Source organism: Python bivittatus, unplaced genomic scaffold, assembly GCF_059951505.1.
Source record: "Python bivittatus isolate LINGU-HERP-01145 unplaced genomic scaffold, Pbiv_v1 ctg000690_np1212, whole genome shotgun sequence".
NCBI classification, from domain to species: Eukaryota; Metazoa; Chordata; class Lepidosauria; order Squamata; family Pythonidae; genus Python; species Python bivittatus.
Genome location: NW_028277096.1, coordinates 7,905,094 through 7,926,068, shown reverse-complemented (window position 1 = coordinate 7,926,068; position 20,975 = coordinate 7,905,094). Strand labels below are relative to the sequence as shown.

The following is a 20,975-nucleotide window of genomic DNA, read 5'->3' as shown; positions in this document are numbered from 1 at the left end:
GGAGGGCCATTGCTTGCTCAGCAGAATTAAAAGGGCTGTTCAGAAAATGTGGCTGGCTTCCAGTTCATTTGGTGCTTTTGCATCTGTGTGACTGAAGGACTTCTCTGATCCTTCTCTCTTCTACACAGTCAGGAGGTAGCTGGCACTGACGTCCAAAATTGGAACAGATACCACCATACTGTAAGTTGCTGGGAGTTTAAATTCAGGGAGCGTATTTTGATTTCCTTTCTTTTCTTCTTTTTTTTCCCTCCGATTTTGTGGCTTCTTCAAACTGACAGCTAACACAGAGAATTGCCTTCCAAACCCCTCTGCTGGTTGATTCTGTTTTTGCAGTGGTGCTGGAAGAGGCGCTAGGCTTTTTTGTAATGCACAATGAATGAATGATGCAATCCCAAAGAGGGGAAACATCAGCATCTCAATCAGGAGCAGAAGGTTGTTCTGTTTGTATACTGGATAACATGTATCATTTTGAGGCTCCTTTCCGTCCACTAAAAAGTTTTTAAAAATACAAGATAAGCTATATCCAAATCATCAACAATTGTTTCAGTGGAAATTAGTTTCAAGTAAATCTGTCAAGGATTGCTGTCTGCACCACTTCTTATTATGAAGAGGTTACACTCTGATTATGAAGAGATTACATTTATTATTCTGGATTACACTCAAGGTAAAATAGACCATGTAGTCCAGCAGCCTGCTTTTCACAGTGGCCACTCAGATCCTTCAAGGAAGCTGAGGCACGGGGTGTGAAAATGCTGCCTTGTTTACACTGGGTGCTTAGACAGATCTGCTGCTGAACATGGAGGTTCCATTCTGTTCCCATCAGTAATCACCCCCAATAGATCTGTTTATATCAGTTTGACCACTATTTTGAAAGCATTTTAAGCTTCTATTTTTAAAGCAATATTTTTATGTTTAAAAGCAATTTGAACCAAGGTTGCATATTCTGATGTTGAAGAAATGTTTTATTTTGCCAGGGAAAAATAATGCAGGATTCTGTGGAGTTAGAAAACGTACCTTCATTGTTACTAAACAAAGTATTGAGTGTAGTTATCTGAAAGAAACCGAAACAATGTGCTAATGAAAGGAAATCTTTAAAAAAAGAAAAAAGAAAGAAAAGCAGAACCTTTCAAATGCAGTTATGTAAATGGCCTTCAGTTTATCTGGGCTGCAGTTCTGCAATCAGTTCTGTACATAGAAACCCCTTGGGTTTAGTGGAAAACTGTAATGTAACTTTATTTAGGATTGCCGCATCTGTATCAAGCAAAATTCTCACCGATACTTGCTTTCTGCAGCATTTGCAGTATAGAGGCCAGTGTCCTGAGCCGATCAACAGTTCAGCAAGGGTACAGAAGGAAACAAATAGCCTAGGAGTAACAGACAGGGCACAAAATTCACATATACTGATTACTGAGACCCTCCAAAGCTCCTGCAATTCATTATCTTTATAGAGAGAGTTTGCATGCCTGTCAGTTGGGACTTTCCCCCACCAGGCCAAGAAACTGGGAGCTTTTCTTTTTAACAAATACCGAAGCTATGTATTGTTTGTAGCAGATTCCACAGATGATGCTCCCAGTCCCTGATGGAATCACATTATATTCCCACATTTTGTTTCTATTTTTTAAAGGTAGAAGAAAGGAGGAATTGGATTCCAATGCAGAGGAAATTCAGATTCTTAAAACTGTGTTGTCGTCACTGATGTGCTTAATGAAATTAGTGTTATTGATATTTTTTATTATTTTCATTATTCTTACTTTGCCTATAGGCAAAAAATGATAAAAAGTCTCAAGAAAGTTGACAAGAAATAGCCACAGATATATATAAAAAATAATATTGACAAAAATTCTGCTTAAAATGCTGCTCTAATTTTTTTTTAACATATTAACACAGCTTTCTTTTTCTTCTTGGTGATTAGGGTGAACTGCTTTGCACAAAACAAAAACAAAACAGATTTTTGAAACTGCTGGTTCAAGTTCCTTGCTTTAAAAAGGATGATTCTCCACTGTCAACATTTTTTTTTAAATCTTTAAAATCTAGGGCTGGCCTGTTTAGGAGAGGTCTCCCAGACATTTCTCTCAAAGCCAAGACTCTCTCCTTTCTAAACAGATATTCTGGATTCACCTGTTACTTGCCTATTATAAGCCAAGTGGACAAAGAGCAAGCATATAAGTGGTGGGTTGCACATTTTCTCAGGCTGTGATGCTTGAAGTCCCTGAGCAGTGGTGCAGCAACAAGGCCTTTGTCTCCCCTTGGCATGGCCCAATTCCCTTCTGTTCAGATATGGGGTCTTGCCAATTGCATCTACAGGAAGTAACTTGCTAAACGTCAACCTACTGCATGCTGAGCAAAGCACAAATGAGAGAAGGCTCAAAGCAAAAACCAAGCAAGGAAGTTGACATACTAGCATAGAGAATATTGGTGGGTTCACATATCCCATTAAATGATTATTAGTTTTACTGTGGTTTATGGCTTGTTCAACAAGCATGGCTATTCTGTGTGGCTCTGATTCCAGAGTCATAAGATACTTTGAAGATGAAGCCACTTCAAATTCTTACATTAGGCATTGGCAGATCCTGACAGCAATTTCTACTGCCTTCTGTTGCTCCACTGCTGCCCACAGGGTCTTCCGTTTTATTTTTTTCAGTTCCAAAGGTGGAAAGCAAATATTAATTCCCCATCACTATGAGAAACTGAGCAAAAGGAAAAAAGCCTGCATGTGTACAGTTGGTTGTTTAGTCGTTAAGTCGTGTCCGACTCTTCGTGACCCCATGAACCATATTGTGCCAGGCCTTCCTGTCCTTCACTGCCTCCCTGAGTTTGCTCAGTTTCATGCTCATTGCTTCAGTGATGCTATCTAACCATCTCATCCTCTGCCGTCCTCTTCTCCTTTTGCCTTCAATCTTTCCCAGCATCAGGGTCTTCTCCAAAGAGATCTCTCTTCGCATTAGGTGACCAAAGTATCTGAGCTTGAGCTTCATTATCGATCCTTCCAATGAGCAATCAGGGTTGATTTCCTTTAAGATTGACTGGTTTGACCTCCTAGCAGTCCAGGGGACTCTCAAGAGTCTTCTCCAGCACCACAGTTCAAAGGCATCAATTCTTCGGCGCTCAGCCTTCTTTATGGTCCAGCTCTCACAGCCATACATTACTACTGGACATGTGTACAGTACTCCCTCTTAATTTTAGACTGAAAACTTGACAATGGAAATAGAGGAAGAGTAGGGAGAATCAAAGTTAAGAAAGCATGAATAGAAGCAACCAAATCATGTGTGTTTCAGTTCAAATGGGATTAAATGCAATAGTGGAAGTAGATAAGATTTTTCAATACCTATTATAGCTATAACAACTCATAAAGTAGAACGTCCAGAAGCTGTATACTTCCAGCTATATCGTGTTGGGGATGGACAAGAATAGGGGAGGGGATTTCCTTCCTGCTCTGCTTCTAGGTTTCTTAGAAGCATCTGGATAGTCCCAGTGGAAAGCAGAATATGGATCATTGTCAGATCCAACAAGGTGTCCCTTACATTCTTTATTCATTCATTAGTTCACACTACTAATATAGACAATATTTTTCAGTACAACTTACATATAAAAAACTAGCCTTTTCTCCCATGAAGCTCACCATTAAAGTTTTAACTGCTGGGAAGAAAACACAGGGAGGAGATTGAGATGAGAGCAAAAGGATACATGAAAAACCAAAGTGTATCCTGATTCATTCATACTAATTTACACCCTGCACTATTGCATAACATCCAAGTGGCACAAACAAGATTAAAGTGTTCAAATAAAAATAATACATCCCCAAATTAAAACATTGGCAACCAAAGGCAATTAAAAAGGCATAATAATATTAAGTATATTATAATTATTGATAATATTAATATTATATTGTTTAATATAATAATATAATACTTTGTCATTGAAAAGACAATAAAGAAGGTGCTCATATTGCAAGAGAATCTCACCATCTGGATATCGTTATTGAATTGTCCCAATGAAGCGTAAAGCCCCATTGAACCTAGTGGGACTTACTTCTGAGTAGGGATTATATGGATCTGGCTGTCTAAAGCCAAGATCTGGTGATGCTGCTGTATTTTTCTCTTGCTACCTCTATTCTCCAACTGTTCTTTCCTGGATGTATCATGTTCTTGACCTTCTCCTTGCTTCTGTGTCTGTTGGATTTTCATCCTGTGGTTGCCTTGTCTTCTTTCATTCCCAGCAATAGCTGGAATAGTGAAGCCACCTCACTTGGACTGCTGTTCAAAAACTGAAAGAAGCGGGGGGGGGGCTCCTCTTTCATGAGAGAGGGAGATCCTTTCCGGATGTGGAGCAAAGCCTGCTTTTCAGAGAAGAACAGCATTTCCGTCACATATAAACTGTACACTGTGAAGCAATCTTCATGCTTCTAGTGCCAGATTCAAATTATCATTGATCCTTTAAACTTATTTCATTTGCAGCTTGATGCCATTTTTTCATTCTGGTTGCCCTTGAACTTTAGCACTAGCACCATAGCAAAGAAAACAAAAGTATTTTTCCATTTCCTATTGCTGAGTCTGTAGTCAGTATTCATGTTACTCCACCTTCTCTCTGTTGCCCAATGCTAAAACAGCTACTTATCACACCCACAAAGTTCCAGCCTGGTGGATAGGGTCTTCAGCAATCCCAAAGTTGGTTCTTCTGGTCCTAGAGCTGACTTCTAATAGAAGTGGATAAAAATGCTAACTAAATCACATGCCTGTTTTTTATTACTTTGGCAATAATCCCCTCCATGCTATAACTTATTCATTTATTTAGAGCATTGATATTTGTATCTACAGCCAAAAAGAGTTCCAGAGCTACTTAACAAAGCTATTAATAATTAAACAGTCCATGTCTTCAGGCTCAAAATTTAAAGAACAAAAGATACAAGAAAATCAGAGGAGCCCCCCCCCCCCAATAAGGGTGGTAGTTCCTTGTTTTAGTTTCCTTAAATCATAGTCTGCAAATATTTGTAAAATGCTGTACCGGATAAAAGAATAAATGAAAATAAGAAACTGAACATAACCTGGGTAGCCCTAAACCAAGTCTAGTTCACCATTCAAGGATGTTGGTCTAGGGTTGCTTGTTTTTGCAGTTCCAGCAAGGCAGCAACACTGAAGATTTACTGAATTCCCAGTAGCTTTAGGAGATGGCTGTTAAGTAGTATTGTAAGAACCGCTAGACTCAGTCCTCAACGAATGCAACTCTCATCGAAACCAATGGATGGTCAGAGACAAGTAGATTTATTGAGAAAACGGCAGTACACAGCTCTAAGGCACAGAGAAAAAGCTGGAACTAAATTCCCCACGTGCTAAACCCCAATGTAAAGTCCCCTCATTACTCCCTCCCCCGTGATCGTCGAATCCTTCCTGCGCAGGTTGTCGGGGCTCTCGGATTTCCTCCGCTGCTATGCCCTTAATCCAGTGTTGGCCAAGTTTGGACAACACTGCCTTAATCGATCTGCAAGATTCGGAAATGGCTCTTCGCTCTGACCTCCCCCCCCATCTGCTGGAATGGCAGAACCGCAGCAAACGAAGCAGCTGTGCGAAGGAGTGGTCGCGAGTATTTGGTTAGGGGTAGTGGTTTATAAACTATGATATATAGCTTAGCTTATTGCCCATGAGCCAATTGTAGTTTATTTAGTAAGCAATGATCAAGCAGACCATGACTGCATATTTTATGAACACAGCTGTTAGTCATTCTTTGTAACAAAACTCCAAGCTATGTGTTATATAACTGCTTGTTATTTTGTAAATAGTAGCCACTTGAAGGAGCCTTAAACAAAAGTGTTGCCCTTTCTGCTACCTTTGAAGCTCACCATGAAAGGAAGAGTGACAAACTCTACAATTTAAAATGTATATACTCCTTAAAGGCACTCAAACTTTAAAGTATACTTTTCAGCTGCCGTGCCATGCACATTACTTGGGATTTATCCCTTCAGATATGGGTAGTGTGGGAGCCCATAGTTGCAGTCCCCTCGCATATTTACCTAAATTTAATAACAGTTGCTGTTGTTTGTTTGGGTTTTTTTTCTGATGAGAAAAATGATAGAAGAAATGGTGAAAACCTATGGGAAAGTTATGAATAGGGGTAATAACATCTGGATCTCTTCTGAAAATCCTATGAATGAAGCAGGGCAATTATAATAAAAGCTTCATCTGAAATCTCCCTATGACCCACTGAACTTCTGAGAAGAGTTCTGCATGTTAAATAGTTGGAGGATTTTCTTTCTCTTTTTAGCTAGTGTGAACTTGTTGCATTGATTTTATGAGCCTTATGCTGCAGTCCCATAAATGCCAATGCAGAGATGAGCCTATCTGAGTGCAGTACTACTAAGTCCAGGTAAATGTGTGTACTGCATAAGATTGCAGCTCTGTTATTAGACACTTTTGTGGAATTTGCCTCATTTTACTAATTTATCTTAAAAAAAATACTTTCAAACAATAATATGAACTACATTTGGAATGTAGCTGCAGTGGAGCTTATGAAGTTTCATTTAAATTGTGGCAAAATCTCAGAATCAGAGAAGTGGGAGTTTTTCCAGAGATCAAGATCAAGACCTGTAAATAGTTATTTGCATACCTCCTGTAGGCAAGCATGCCCAAGAATAAGGGGCTGAATTTGCATACATTCTTCTGTATAATCAGTTTGTATGAAAACAACATCATTTGCATTGTCGTTCCAAAAGAGTGTACATTCCTAAAATAAGGAGGACTTGGCTTTTAGATTTCTTAAAGTCCCAGCCTCTGCGGTGCAAGATCTTATCCCTGACTGGGAGATGATCCGAAGAGGCCTGACCCAAGCCTGGAGGGGAGCCTGCCTGGAAGCCCCACTGCTTGCTGCCATGAGCTCAATCATGTAAGAGAGAATGGATATACAAAAGTAAAGTAGCCTCAAGCATTCCTCGTGCTGGTCCTACTGGTGAGGAAAGACATTTCCTAAAGCTTGCTCTCTCAATTTAATTGTATTATGTCCCTCAGAATGTATATGGACCATGGCTTGTGCCAAGGGTAGGTATGCAGCCTTTGAAACCCCTTTTTTGGGACACTGTAGAGACCAACCAAGATTGTACTGCTGAACAGTCTCAAACCACCAAATAAATCCCTGCAATTTCCTATCAGGTTCCTGCAGAATAGATGTGTTATGTATCTGCTAGGTTTGTACACCTATAAAAGGGTTAACAACCTCCCAACCAAATAAAGGGGGGATCTAACTCCAAATCCAACCCCCTGCAGATATCATTAAGTATTCCCCATTTCCCACATCAACTGCTCACACAGGAACAACAGCAAGCCAGCACTGGCATGTTTCAAATTTCCACAAAGTTTCATTCTTGGGCAACTTTGGTAAATTTCCCCACCTTCAGGTGCAGTTGGGCTAGGTATTCTGGCACATCCATTTGCCATACCTCCCTTTTTTGTAACAGCCATGCTACAAAAGTGCTCCCTTCCCTAGAGGGTCTGAAAAGCTTCTAATGTCCAAAGTTAGCCCATCTGGTAGGGAAACTTTGGCTTGGACCTCTGTTAACATCTACTACTGCATTTTAGTGGTAAGCTGTTTTGAAATTTCTGTATAATTTTGGTTAGAAAAAAGGGAACTGACAAATAGCCGTGTTCACTTTTTAGGTCAGCATTCAGTACCTCACAGAAATCCTAAAAAAAAGCAGTGGTGGGGAGGTCCTACCTGATTATGCCAGGCTTTTGCAAGATGGCAGTTTTGAGTGGCAAGATACCCACAGCTCCCCTAGATAGCATCTACAGAACTCCAGCTTTAAATAAGGTTTGTAATAATGAAAATTAAAGATAGTCACAATCTTATACAGTTGCCAGATCTTACGAGATTTTGCATACTTACATGCATTTTGGGAGATTTCAAATGAGGATGCCAAATCTAGTGATCTCTCAAAATTTCAGCAGTTAAAAAAAAATTAATCTGAGGTCTTAAAAGGTTGCCTACCCTTTGTTTATTCTTATTAGAATTTTCATTTTTAAAAAATATAATAATATCTGCTGAAAAGAATTTGATTAGTTTCCTTAAGTGGATCTTTTTTTTCCAGGAATGATCCAATTTATGTTTATAAAGCTTCTCCCCAAATACCAATGTGAACCGGTAAAATGTCATTGCATGGCAAGCACATCTTCTCCTTTATCACCAAATAGGCCTGTTGCAGTCCAGCCTTGATCAGCAGATATTACATCATGATTGTGAGACATGGTGACGCAGGCAGCTTGGTGCAGGCTGGCAGGATGTCCCTGTCAAAATTGGCCAAGTGACATGAGATTGAATTCTGGTTGGATGTTTATCCTTTCACAGTGCATGGAAAAAAACAGCTGGATGCACTCCAAAGCTGTGAGCACGTGCCTTTTTCATGGCATTGTGCAACAATGCGTCATCTTGCATGGTGTTCCAACCCTGCCCCAGAGTCAAAGCTCTCTCTTCTGCCTTCTCTGGCTTAGAACAAACAGGCAATTTGGAAGCCATCAACAAGTCAAGGCTGCTACTGAGCAAATGTGAAGCTCCACTTTCTCAACACTTTCCTAGAGCCTGTCCTGTTAGCATAACTGCCTCTTCTCAGATTCTGACCACATCCAAACCACAAGCTTTAAGTAAACAGCCTTAATATCCTACCAGGAAGTAGTGGGACCTGTAGACTGTGTTGTCTTAATGTGTAGGATTCTTTACATTTAGCCATCACCATTACTGATACAAAAGCTAGTCTATGGTTATATTTTAAAATATCATTATGCCAGGGTATTGTGAAACAAAAGGCAATGGAAACCTCTAAAATTGTTCTCAGGTACAAGCTAAGTTTGGGCACTTCCTCATGACCCTCCTAACTGGTTGGAAGATGCTTTGTTAACTGTTCTTTAAGGACCTGTCCTTCTTTTCACCTCTAGCCCATTCATGAGGCCATCTAACTTTGCTTTAATCTAATCTGATGTGCAAGTGGTGTTCCCCGTCCTCTCCTGATGTAAGCCTTGCTATGTGCACAATTTGTGGCACATTAATGACAATTAATGGTGATGACTTGGCAGGGGCCAGGATCTGTCCAGCTCCTATTGGCTGCTTGCAGCTGCTGCAGACTGGAGCCTTCCCCTCCAGTTGCCAGCATCTCCCTCCATTGCCACTTTGAATTGGCCAGCAGGAATGATCAGGCATCTGTGGTTGCCTCAGCCTACATGCCTTAAGAACCATGTAGAAAATAATTAGTAGTTCATATTTGGGGGAAAGGGGGCGGGGCAATTTTTCACAACAAGGAGACAATACTATTCACTCAGGCATATGAAAGGTCCCAATTTGCATATTTGGAGGCTTGTTGTCCCTTCTTTGTCCAACGATGAAACCAACAGATAATTCCAAAATCAGTCACTTTTTTTTTCTCTACTTTTTTTTCTTGACCATCTTGTCTGATGAAAAGCTCTCACTTTCTCTTCACTTAGGAAATTCTCACTATGTATATAGGAGATTAGCTAAGGGGACAGAGCAAATTTATACTTCTTGCCACTTTACATACTGGAGGAAAGTACATTAAACAAGCTGTCTGGATGGGCCCCTTGAGCCACTTATTCTGGAGTCCACATCTCTTTTTGTAAGAAGTAGGGTTACCATATCTGGGCTGCAAAAGTCTGAATGAAGACAGCAAAAAGTTAGATTTTTCTGTATCATTTTGCTCCCATCCAATGGCTTTTAGAGTTCTTCACTACAGTTCAACTCACTAATGACCAGGCCTTGTAAAGTTGATCCAAAACTTGAGAGGTGTGAGACAGAAAATGCCCCCTTGGGGATCTTGTATAGTTCCCATTCTTATGACTGAGTGCATCTTCAGGACTTTCCCCCATGGATCCAATCTTGATCCAATTATTTACTATTACTATATACAGTAATGTCCCATCCTAGTTGCTGAAGAAAAACCCTTACTTTTTCCTCATGGTGCTGGTTCTTCTTCCTCACTATTATACTTTTAACACCTCCTTTTTCACTATCCTCTTGTTCTTTGGTTTAAACTTTAAGACTCTGCTTTCATTTCCTGGGATATCAACAATGATTATTTCCTTTCCCTTCGATCCAATTTAAGGTGGATTTTTTTAGTGTTTCACTGTATTTATGTCAAGAACTCTGAATACCAATTGATGGTGCCATTGAGAGGGAGCAAGTCTGTATATATGGAGGAGATACTTTGATTAAAACCATCACTGGAGGTGATTATTTTTATTCAAGAGGTAACATTCATTTTGTGGATTTTTTTTTATAGCAAAGAGCAAGATAGATGGCCACTCCTGGAGGAAAAATCCTTCTCTTTAGTAAAGTCTGCGTGTGCCCAATCTCAGATGGACTGTATCAATGAGAAGCTTTAGGAATGGTTAACTCAGCAGGGGTGCCAACCTTGACTGTCTGCCCATTTCTCTGCTGCCCTGAAGCCAGCAAATCAGCAGCTTCCTCTAACCTCCTCCTCCACTCCCTGCTCCTGCTCAAAAAGGAGCTGCGGCATTAGCTGTCTCCTCTCAACACAGGGCTTTCAGCCACAGACCTGCTTCTAAGATGGCCCAACTCAGGGTACAGGGCGACCTCCAGAATGACTTTATCTTTCTTTCACATAACAGGAAGGTCCCCAAAAGGATGTCTTCTGTCATGGAGATGAAGGAAATCTTCCTCAATGCTGACGCTGTTTGCTTTGATGTGGACAGCACAGTCATTAAAGAAGAGGGCATTGATGAACTGGCAAAATTCTGTGGTGTTGGAGATGCAGTAGCAGAAATGTAAGTATGGTCATGGCTTGCTTGATTCTTCTGAGAAGAAAGAGCAGATGTGGAGATTTGTTCTCCCAAACAGTCTGGTGTTCAGTGTCTTTGGGCTGAATCTGAGAAGTCCAAAGCCACTGGGCTGTATGTGATGGCAACTGACTGATCAACTGAAAGATAATTGAGTGTTCCCCTCTATACATACAAGGATTTACTTTCAGATGATCAATGAGCCACAGATGAACCGGGGTGTATGGTAAAGGCTAATAAGAATGTATTAATATGAGCCATTTTTAAGGAAATTTTTATAAAAATGTGCAAGCCTGTGTCATCACCATGAGATAATAGCATTAGTTGCCTTGCCTTAATGCATCCTTGTAGGAATGGAGCCTCTTCAGCTATTCAGGGTCTGATGCTCTGCTGTGGCGGGTATCAGAGCAGTTTGGGCAAATCTTGCAGGAGTCTGAAAAAGCTGCCTAGTGAACATCTGTTTATGGAGGCTATATTCCATATATTTTTATTTAATTTGTATTAAATTTAATCATATTAAACTTATATGTTTAATGTTTGGGGCTCTTTGTTGCCCATCTTAGGCCCTGGATGAGAGCTGCTTAGTTTTATCATGTCTGGTCAGATCATGTACCAAGTCCTCTAATGAGGCTTCTTGAGCACAGAATTCTCAGCAAGCATCTAACAAGCATATGCATATCAGGACTATTTCTTGCTTGAGAAACCAATTCGGCACTAAACTTTGAAAGAGATGATAGAGTCTCCTTGATGGAAGGCAGGAAAATTAAACAAGGCAGCTTGCTTATCTTTTATTGGATTAAACCACTGCTTTAAATGTACTGATATGGCAACATGTACCCCTCTTGGATTCACCTACTATCTTATTGAGCAGATTGGAAAGGTGCTTCATGGCACAGCTAGAACCCTGCTAGCTTTTGTCTCTAATATCTTAAGACCTTTAGTAATGCAGCAGGCTCTGTCTTTTGCATCTCTGCAGTTTGACTTATAAAGGGTACTATGTGACTCCAAAGTTTGCCTGTGCTTTTGCTTGCTTTGGCATTTCACTGAGTAATGCAGAGAAAATTCTCACAGAGTCTGCACACACAAAGATGAAAAGACTCTGTGATGGGAAAAAAAGTGCTTGTACAATTTCATTGTCAATCCAAGGCCTTTACACCTGATGCCTTAAGTATAACATTCATGTGTGAATTTGAGGTTTTGTGATACTATAGTTGCTATCATGAGAGATTCAATTCAGCCTCCTGTAAGATGAGTTATTTCTATAATGCCATGTTTATGTTTTGGACTGGGACAATGGATCTTTGAGTGTCTCTGGCATGACTTTACTGTACAATTTAGAACCAGGGCTACACATCAATGATAAACTTTTAGAATAGCTATGTTGTAAAGGAAAGGTCAACATCTGGCATCTCCAGGACCAAACCTAAACTCTGAGAGATTCTGTTGGATCCTCTGGTTGCCCAAGCCAGAACATAGTATGAATTGACAATGGATGTGAAGCTCTTGTAGCTGGTCATCCTTCATGCCTGTTCAAAGTAGTTGCTGGCCACAGCTGCACAGCTGTTATTACCTCTGGTACCTGTGTATTTTTTCACTGTCCTCTTGCTATTTCTAGTTAAACCAGCTGTGCAAGTTCCTGTAATTCTTTTAAATAATGAAAGAAATGCCTGCCTGCATGGGGTGTAGTTGAGAAAGTATTCAACACAGTTGTGGTACAAAAACACAGGGCATTTCCCAGGTATTAGACACAATTATGCAGCATAATCATAAGAACTTAAGATACAAATAGTCTATGAACAAAGTTGTGTAGCCCAGCTTTTTCCTATCTAACAGTGAATGGCTGGAAAGTGACAAACAGGACAAAGGGAAGCAAGACACTTTATTTCTATATGAACTCCCCTCTGCCCTACAAGATTCCTACATGTAAATTTCCACTGAGCCTCTTAAATGACAGGTTCATTTAGCAACCTCCTCCATGAATGTGTTTCCTTTAAAAACCACTAAGGACCAAACTAGAAATGCCGTTCATTCTGTGTTTGCAGTGAATATGTGTAGTTTTTAACACTGAAATAGCAGCTTCAGGCGAGTGGAACTGAGGAACATGCACAGAAATCTATTCATCCAAAGTGTTATTTGGCCCAGAAAACAACAACAACAACAGCTTAGCATTAGTTAACACCAGGTCCTAGCTTTGAACAGCAGCTTGAAAAAGTCAGTAGTCCTGTTTATGGTTTCCAGAAGCAGATATTTGGCCCCTTTGGGAAACAGACCGCCCTAGATAGTATGATTTCATACAATAGGGAGCCCTTATGTTCTTATAACAATGGATCACGGAGTGAATTTTCAGTGGATTTCCACAATGTATTATTCTAGTTTATCAAGTTTGTGTATTGGAGCACCTCAGGAGGTTCTTCTGCTCTCCTTAAAAGCCTGATATGAATTTCTCTGAATCTCAATTTAGGACTCGCAGAGCTATGGGAGGTTCAGTAACGTTCAAGGCAGCTTTAACTGCACGGCTAGGCCTCATACGACCTTCTTACGAACAAGTGCAGAAACTAATATCAGAGCATCCACCCCAATTAACACCAGGAATAAGGTAAGATATATATTAGGAATGGTTGTGTTGTGCAGGATTCCCAAGACATATTTTTCCCATGGGCTTTTCACAGGCACTTATTTATTTATAAATCAAACTTGTATGCCGCCCATCTCATTATACAAGTGACTTCCTGTGTGTTCGCAGGATTTTATGAAAGACACAGTACAACAAAGGACTTGGACATTTGAGTTGGATTTTTTTTGTTTTATTTCCCATTTTTTAAGATAACCCATCAAAGCATGCAAACTGCTTTTGAATTCAGGCAAGGTCATCTCTGCTCCCCCTCCTTTCTCCTGCCCATTGCCACTTGAGATTAAAAGCCATTGCAACAAAACTATTTTTTCCTGTACTCAAGACTGCAGCCTAACTTTTCTTTAACTGCTTGTTTTCAAGCTATAATATGGAATTTGGATTCTGATCTGGGGATTTTCCATCTTTGGTTCTGGATGTAACTGCATTCCCTGACTCAGAGAACGATTTGGGTTCCTCCTGGACTCACAGCTCTGGACCCTATCAGGAAGGCCTTTGCACGACTGCATCTTGTGCATGAATTGCCCCCATTTCTAGATCAGGAGGCCCTGCTCATGGTTGCTCATGCCTTAGTTACCTCCCAGTTGGATTTCTGCAGTGTGCTCTACAGATGACTTTCTTTGAAGAGTATCCAGAAGCTGCAACTGGTCCAGGGTGCATCAGTGCAGGCAGAAATAGATGCCTGTTGATATGCCTGTGTAACACGACTGCTCTGCGAATTGCAGTGGCTCCTGGTAGGCTCCTGGGTATGATTTAAAATGTTAGTTATCATCCATAAAACCGTACATAGGACAGGGCTGAATTATGTTCAAGACCACCTATCTCTTGTAATACTTGTTGTTGTAGTCCCACAAGTATACACAAGGTGGACATGCTCCAAGTCCTTTGTTTGAAGCAGTGTCATCTAAAAGGGCATGCCTTCTCTGTTGCTGCACCTGTCCTTTGGAACAAGCTCCCCCTGAAGTGTGGGTGGCTCTGACCTTTATCCTTTCATAGAGCTGTGAAGACCTTGGTTTTTCCCCATGCACCGGACCAAGATGGTAGATTAGCCAGTTCTGTTGTGAAAGTGAGCATTTCCTATGCCCAGTCTCAGCTATGTATTAATTATGTTTTGTTATATTGCTTTTGCAGTTTATTAATTTTTCTAGTTTTTTATTGATGTGAGTGGGACAGTCTTTAATAAATAAATAAATGAATAAATAAATACTTAAATAAACTAACTAACCAGCATTCCCTCTATATAGAATTGAGAAAAGGGCTAAAGATAATGGCCACACTCTCCCTCTTTCAAACTGGCCTTGACTCTGTGTCTAGCTGGTAAAACTTGGTTTCTCCCATCTTGGTTTTCTGGCTCCCCTAGAGATCTTTGCACCAGGTAGATTACGTTCCATGCCAGCCCCTAATCTTTAATGCCTTTCTCCTGGATTATGCCATGCTCTGTTTCTGAGAGTCTTGGCCTGACCTTTTATTGAATTAACATTCCTGATGTAGATCAAAACTGTTTAGTCCATCTCAGATCACCAGCCAACATTTGTCTTTATTAAATCACCCATTTTCAGCAGCAGCCCTGTCTAGGTTCATTTTAGGGTGTGCCAGTCATTACATCTCCTCCATTTTAGCTCTCCCTCCAGTTCTCCTTCCTAAGATCTCTCTGTTGTTTTAAAACTCCACCTCTGATCCACCAATATCCCTTCCTCTGCCTATGAGAACATTTTCCTAGGAGAAACTAAACTGTGCTCTATATCAGTGAATTAACACACAGCATTTGTCTGGCTTTCTGCATAGATATGTGAACAACATCAGGAAGCCATGCCTGAATGTAAGCTGCCATAGAGACATCTTATAAATTTCATACACTCCAGATGTCTTAGTTTTCAATTTCACAATTCACAACCAAGTACTGTACAATCTTTTGTCATGCTGGCTAGGGATTATGCAAGTTGAAATACAATTTATAGGAAGGGTATTAGGTTAGGGAAGGTTATTCTGAAGGAAGATCTATGAGGAACTCTTATTTCTCTGTGCCCAATGTACCTTTCATTGATTTAAACATTATTGCTGGAGCCTGGCTTGTGACCCCTAAGGTCCCTTGGGACCTCTCTTGCTCACTTTGTGTCTGTTGTGTGAATGGTGATAATGCAGATAGTGAACAAAAACCTGTTTGAATGTACACTATTGGTTTCTTTCCCCTGACCTTATGCCCTCTATTTTTTCCTTAAAGAGAACTCATCAACCGGCTCCACCAGCGAGGTGTCCAAGTCTTCTTAATTTCTGGAGGGTTTCAGAGCATTGTTGAACATGTCGCCTTGCAACTAAACATTCCAACAGCAAATGTCTTTGCCAACAGATTGAAGTTCTACTTTAATGGTAAGATTTTCCATATGTTTGAACTCAGAACTGATAAGGTTGTTGACTTCCATAGGGACCACAAATAATTATTATATCCGTATGGAGTGTTAAGCTTTTAAACAGAATTACAGAACATTTCAATTCTGTAGCAAAGGAAGATCAAAATCTGTTGTTTTCAGAAAAAAATGAAATATATAGGAATTATATGAAGGCTACCTGATCAATGTGGCAGTTTATTCCATACAAGACTAAATAATTTCTTCCTTCATTGTTGAATTTACATTTAGTAGGTGTTTGTTTGTACTTCTAAGCACAAGATCAAATTTCCCCCCAACAACCACCTTGTGAAGTAAGTTGGGCTGAGAGAGAGAGAGACTGGCCCAAAGTTACCCAGGGAGCTTCCAAAACTGAGGATGAACTTGAATCTGGGTCCCCCCACTCCTACTCCAGTATCTTAACCACTGCACCATATTCCCTCTCATGAGCAGAAGTGCTTTCTTAATGACTTCCCACAAGAAAGAACTTTCTTTCTTGGTTTGGAACTCAGGAGAATAATGACATCCTAATACATTACTGTATGGCCAGATGATACATTTCTATTGGAAATTAAACTTCCAAACTGTAAAACTTAGATTAGAAGTGGGAACCTGTTTCAGATTGAGGTATGTGTCATACCCACACTCTAGCACTTCCTCACTGGCAGATCACTCCATTTTCATCTGTGCATGAAGAAAATGGCTACTCCTTTCTCACACACATGATTCAAAGTAATGCCTATGCACTCCATTCAGAGAGGACCTTTTCTGAGGGAAAGGTAATTAAACCTCTACCTGGGCCTTGACAAGCCAGATGACAAGTCTCATTACCAATTCACACAATGAACCAAGGTTTGCACATTTCTTACAGATCTTCTAGTGCAGTGTTTCTCAACCTTGGCAACTTTAAGATGAGTTGATGTCCACGCATCTTCAAGTTACCAAGGTTGAGGAACCCTGCCTTAAGCTTCTCAAGTTTCTGGATTGGCAGTTATGGGCTCTATGTACTTTTTAGAACATAAGCACTGCTAAAAGTCCATTATTCTAGCTGTGCCTAACCTGATCATGTGTCTGAGAATTCTGGGAGTTGTAGTCTGGAAGACTAAAGAAGGGGAAGACTGATCTAGTCCAACTTCCTGCTTCCCAAAGAAGCCAACAAGCCATAAGCTTAGCATGGAGGCAACAGGTCCCTGGCTGTTTGTATCTTCATCTGTTTGCTTTCCCATCAATTGGGATTCAATGGCATTTTGACTTAGTAGTTCTGTTCCACCATCATAGATAATAATCTGTAAACAACTGTGATTCTTACTAAATCTTTGTCCCCCTAAATCATAGTGATTTTAGCCTGTTCTTGTAAAAAGGGCTTTCTAAACCTGTTCCCCTCTGGACCATTTTGATTCGTTTAACCTTTTTTTTTTTGGTCATAGCCCCATCCCATTTGTTGCTTGAATTGACCCTCAACTGGGAAAACAAGTTGAGGTGAAACCCTTAGACAATAAGTGGTTGTGTATCCCTGTTTAAAGAATTAGGCCTTCCAACTGGTGTTCCAGTTATGAAACATAAGTTGCCCAGCTTATGCAAAATGAACAACTCCTTCCAAAGGTTAAGATTTAATACTTTGGTTTGGCACACGGAAGGAGCAAGGGGTGAAGTTGCTGAGGTCAGTATGTTTATAGAGAGATCAGCAGGGTCTCTTATCCACCGGCTAATAAAACACACAACTTCAAGGTTAAGATATCCTGCTAGTGATATCCCACTGATATTACAGATTTCCAACCAGCCTCAGCTTATCTGGAACATTGAAATAAACAGGGTCACTCAAGTGTGTGGTACTTGGCTTTAGAAAAATCACTCTGTATTGTCAGAGGGAGAAATATGAGCAAATGTGGAAGATTGGAATTCTTCTACTGGCTTCTCTGACCTTTTTTGCATGTAGAAAAGGGTGGGGAGTCTGTATGTAGAGAAAAAGTGGGGAACAGTAATTTCCCAAAGGACTCAAATGATGGAATTAGAAGCTAAAGTGTTTGGGACCTGTTTTTAATTTCAGGATTGAGTTTTGGGATTGATGAGCTAACAATAGACATCTGAGCCCCTGAACATATAGAAGCACTGGTTTCTTCATCTTCAGAACAAAAGTACATAAAGAGCCAGATTCATGCCCTAGGATTATCAAGACAGATAGATCAGAATCAAGGTGGTACAATGCTTAAGATATCAGAATGGCACTAGGGAGACACAGGTTCTAGACCACCTTCAGCCCCAGAAGCTTTCTGGGTGACTTTAAGCCAGTCATTCTCTCTCAGCCCAGCTTACCTTACAGGACTGATGTTGTGGTGCAATGTACACAACCTTGATCTCCTGAATGAAAAGGCAGGATATAAATGTAACTGTAAATAAAAATAAGATAGATTTCTACACCAGAGAATGTATTTCCCAGGCTTGAAACTTTTATATTGGAATTCCGACAATCACGGCCGCCCTCATTCTCTAAGGACATTTCCTCTCCCTTTCTCAGACTTCTAACCTCCTTGAAATTCTCCCTGGCAGTTTGGGATGGTCAGTCAAGGGTTTCCTTTTGTGTGGTTTATTTAGGAGAATACGCCGGTTTTGATGAGACACAGCCAACAGCTGAGTCAGGTGGCAAAGGACAAGTCATCAGTTACTTGAAAGAACAGTTTCAATTTAAGAAAGTGGTTATGATTGGAGATGGAGCAACAGATATGGAAGCCTGTCCTCCAGCAGTGAGTATCAAAATGGACATGGACGGTCCAACTACAATTTCATTTTTATTTTCCCTTCCTCCTGTTAGTCTAGGGTAGTCTGTGCTGAGTTTCCCTGATTTTATCCCCACAGCAACCCTGTGAGTCTGGGACAGGCTAAGTGTGTGTCAGAGAATGAGACTGACCAAAAGTCAGCTGGGGAGCTTTCTTGGCCCCCTGTTTAAATCCAATAAACCCCCTTGGTCTACCATAGCCAGCAGATTTGCCTAGCATATACTGTAGAAAAGCTGCCTAGTCTAGTCTCCTGCCAAAACACAGATTCATCTGTCTTCCTTTCAGCTCTCTCTCCCCAGAGAGATTCACTTATACTTTCCAAACCTTAGCATTTCAAAAGCAACTTAATTTACATATTACAGTGCAAAAGCTACACACCATTTACAGTCTCAGAGAAAATGAACCCCCAAAGCATACATAGATGAAAAAGGGGACTCTTAAAAAAAATCCATCTTCCGTACATACTTCTCCATAAGAAACCAGGCATGATTCTCATTTCTGGTTAATGATTATCACCCATTGTTAATAATTTCTTTTCATATCTTCCACGGGAGGGGAGGCAAATCACGATGAATAGGTCATGGAGACAATCAGAACATTTAGACTTGGCATTCAGAAGCAAAATCCTTGTGCAGTTCATGGCCATTGGCCTGCTTGACAACATTTAAAAGCAATTATTTCTCCTTTATCAGATCATGTGGATGACAAAATAGAGGGCAATGCAGTGGCTCCTGGGTAGGAAAGAGATGGTGCTAGGCTAGCCAAAAGAAGTTATTTCAGAATCATTCCCTCTAAAGGATTTAGTGCTGGTGCAGGGCAGCTAAGGAAAAAAGATACAGAAAGAAAGGCAAAAAAAATCCAAAGGAGTTTGGTAGCACCTTTTCCGACTAACACGTTTTATTAAAAGGCATACACTTTAATAAAATTAGTTAGTCGAAACTAACACCTTCTCATTTTTGGTCACTACAGACTAACACGGTTCTCCTTCTACAATGTCTAACCACAGGAAGCACCAAGACAGAAAGGCAGGAATTCTGCAAGTGTTTGAAGAATTCACCTGACTATTAATAAATACCTTCATTCTCTCAGACATCCATATTCCTAAATTATCTAACTCTCCAGGCCTAGGGGCAGCTGGTAAAACTTAAACATTCAGTTTTGCAGTTCAGAAGTGTTGCTTTTTCTGTAGCCTTAGTTCAGGTTGCTACCAGAGGGTGAGGACACCTTTCCATTTTGGCCATGACTTGTGAACTCTGAGATGGTCTTTTGGGGGAGGAAGAACAACCCTCAGCTTGTCTGTTTCTGTTTCCCCAGGACGGTTTCATCGGCTTTGGAGGCAATGTTATACGGAAACAAGTAAAGGAAAAAGCAAAGTGGTACATCACTCATTTTGACGAGCTGCTGAAAGAACTGGAAGAACGATAAATTATTAACTAGGTTTATTTTATTAATACTTATTGTAGGTAGATATATAATTATGCAATTAAACATATTATTGTTATTTGCGAATGGAAGTTTTGGGGCTGTTCATTTCTGGCTACAGAGGAGGGCATGGCATAGCCATCACTACGATCACATTCAGGGTAAAATTATTTTGCCCCATGTATGAGGAAATTGTGCCTGTGTAAAAATCACAGCAAACCTTTATTTGCCACTGAGGATGGAAAAATATTATTATTATTATTATTATCATCATCATCATCATCATCATCATCATCATCATCATCATCATATATATATATATAATATATAATATTATGTATTATAATATATATTACAATATATATATTATAATATATATTATATATATTATAATATATATTATAATATAATATATATATATAATAATAATAATATTTATTAAATTTATATACCACCAGACTTCCAGAAACTGTGAGCAGTTTACAGATTGTTAAAAACATTTAAAAACTAGGAAACAACAATCAAAACAAAAACCAAAAAAAGAATAAAGATAGCAGAAATAACAAAACTGGATGGGAAAAAGAGGGCTTCGGTCACCCACACCAAAGGCTTGGGCGAAAATGAGATCTCTCACAGCTAGTATCAATAATCCACTTGTAAAAACAGTCTGGGGACTCAGGAGACATGAGGGAAAGGGGACTGAGAAACAGTTGAGAATGGAGCAGGAAAAGGTAATGTTTGTTTACCAGAGGAGGAAGCAGCAGACTGATGTCAGGAAGGCAGCATCATAATGAAAAGAAGGGAAGAGAAGACAAAGGGAACAAAAATGGAACTGTAGAACAAGAGATTCAAATTCAAAATGTACATCCTGCTTCAGTCTTAATTTTTGAGGTGACATCTGATAAGTGTAAGACTATCATCAGGAATATCACCAGTTCTTCAGCAAATATTTAAAAATCAAGACATTTGAAGTCAGGCCATC

The 20,975-nt window shown here is 40.0% G+C and overlaps 1 protein-coding gene across 2 annotated transcripts; it reads left to right on the top strand.

The window, feature by feature from the left end:
- Positions 1 to 40: 40 nt before the first annotated feature.
- Positions 41 to 20,080, top strand: PSPH (phosphoserine phosphatase). Of its 2 annotated transcripts, XM_007429687.4 has the most exons (6): positions 41 to 180; positions 10,617 to 10,772; positions 13,246 to 13,380; positions 15,635 to 15,780; positions 18,390 to 18,538; positions 19,886 to 20,080. In XM_007429687.4, the coding sequence occupies exons 2-6, from the start codon at positions 10,633 to 10,635 to the stop codon at positions 19,994 to 19,996; spliced, it is 681 nt and encodes a 226-aa protein (XP_007429749.1). In that variant the 5' UTR covers positions 41 to 180; positions 10,617 to 10,632; the 3' UTR covers positions 19,997 to 20,080. The 2 variants fall into 2 exon arrangements, with proteins under 2 accessions (XP_007429749.1, XP_015743828.1); XM_015888342.3 differs by lacking the exon at positions 41 to 180 and having other exon boundaries at positions 10,507 to 10,772.
- The last annotated feature ends 895 nt before the right edge of the window (positions 20,081 to 20,975 follow it).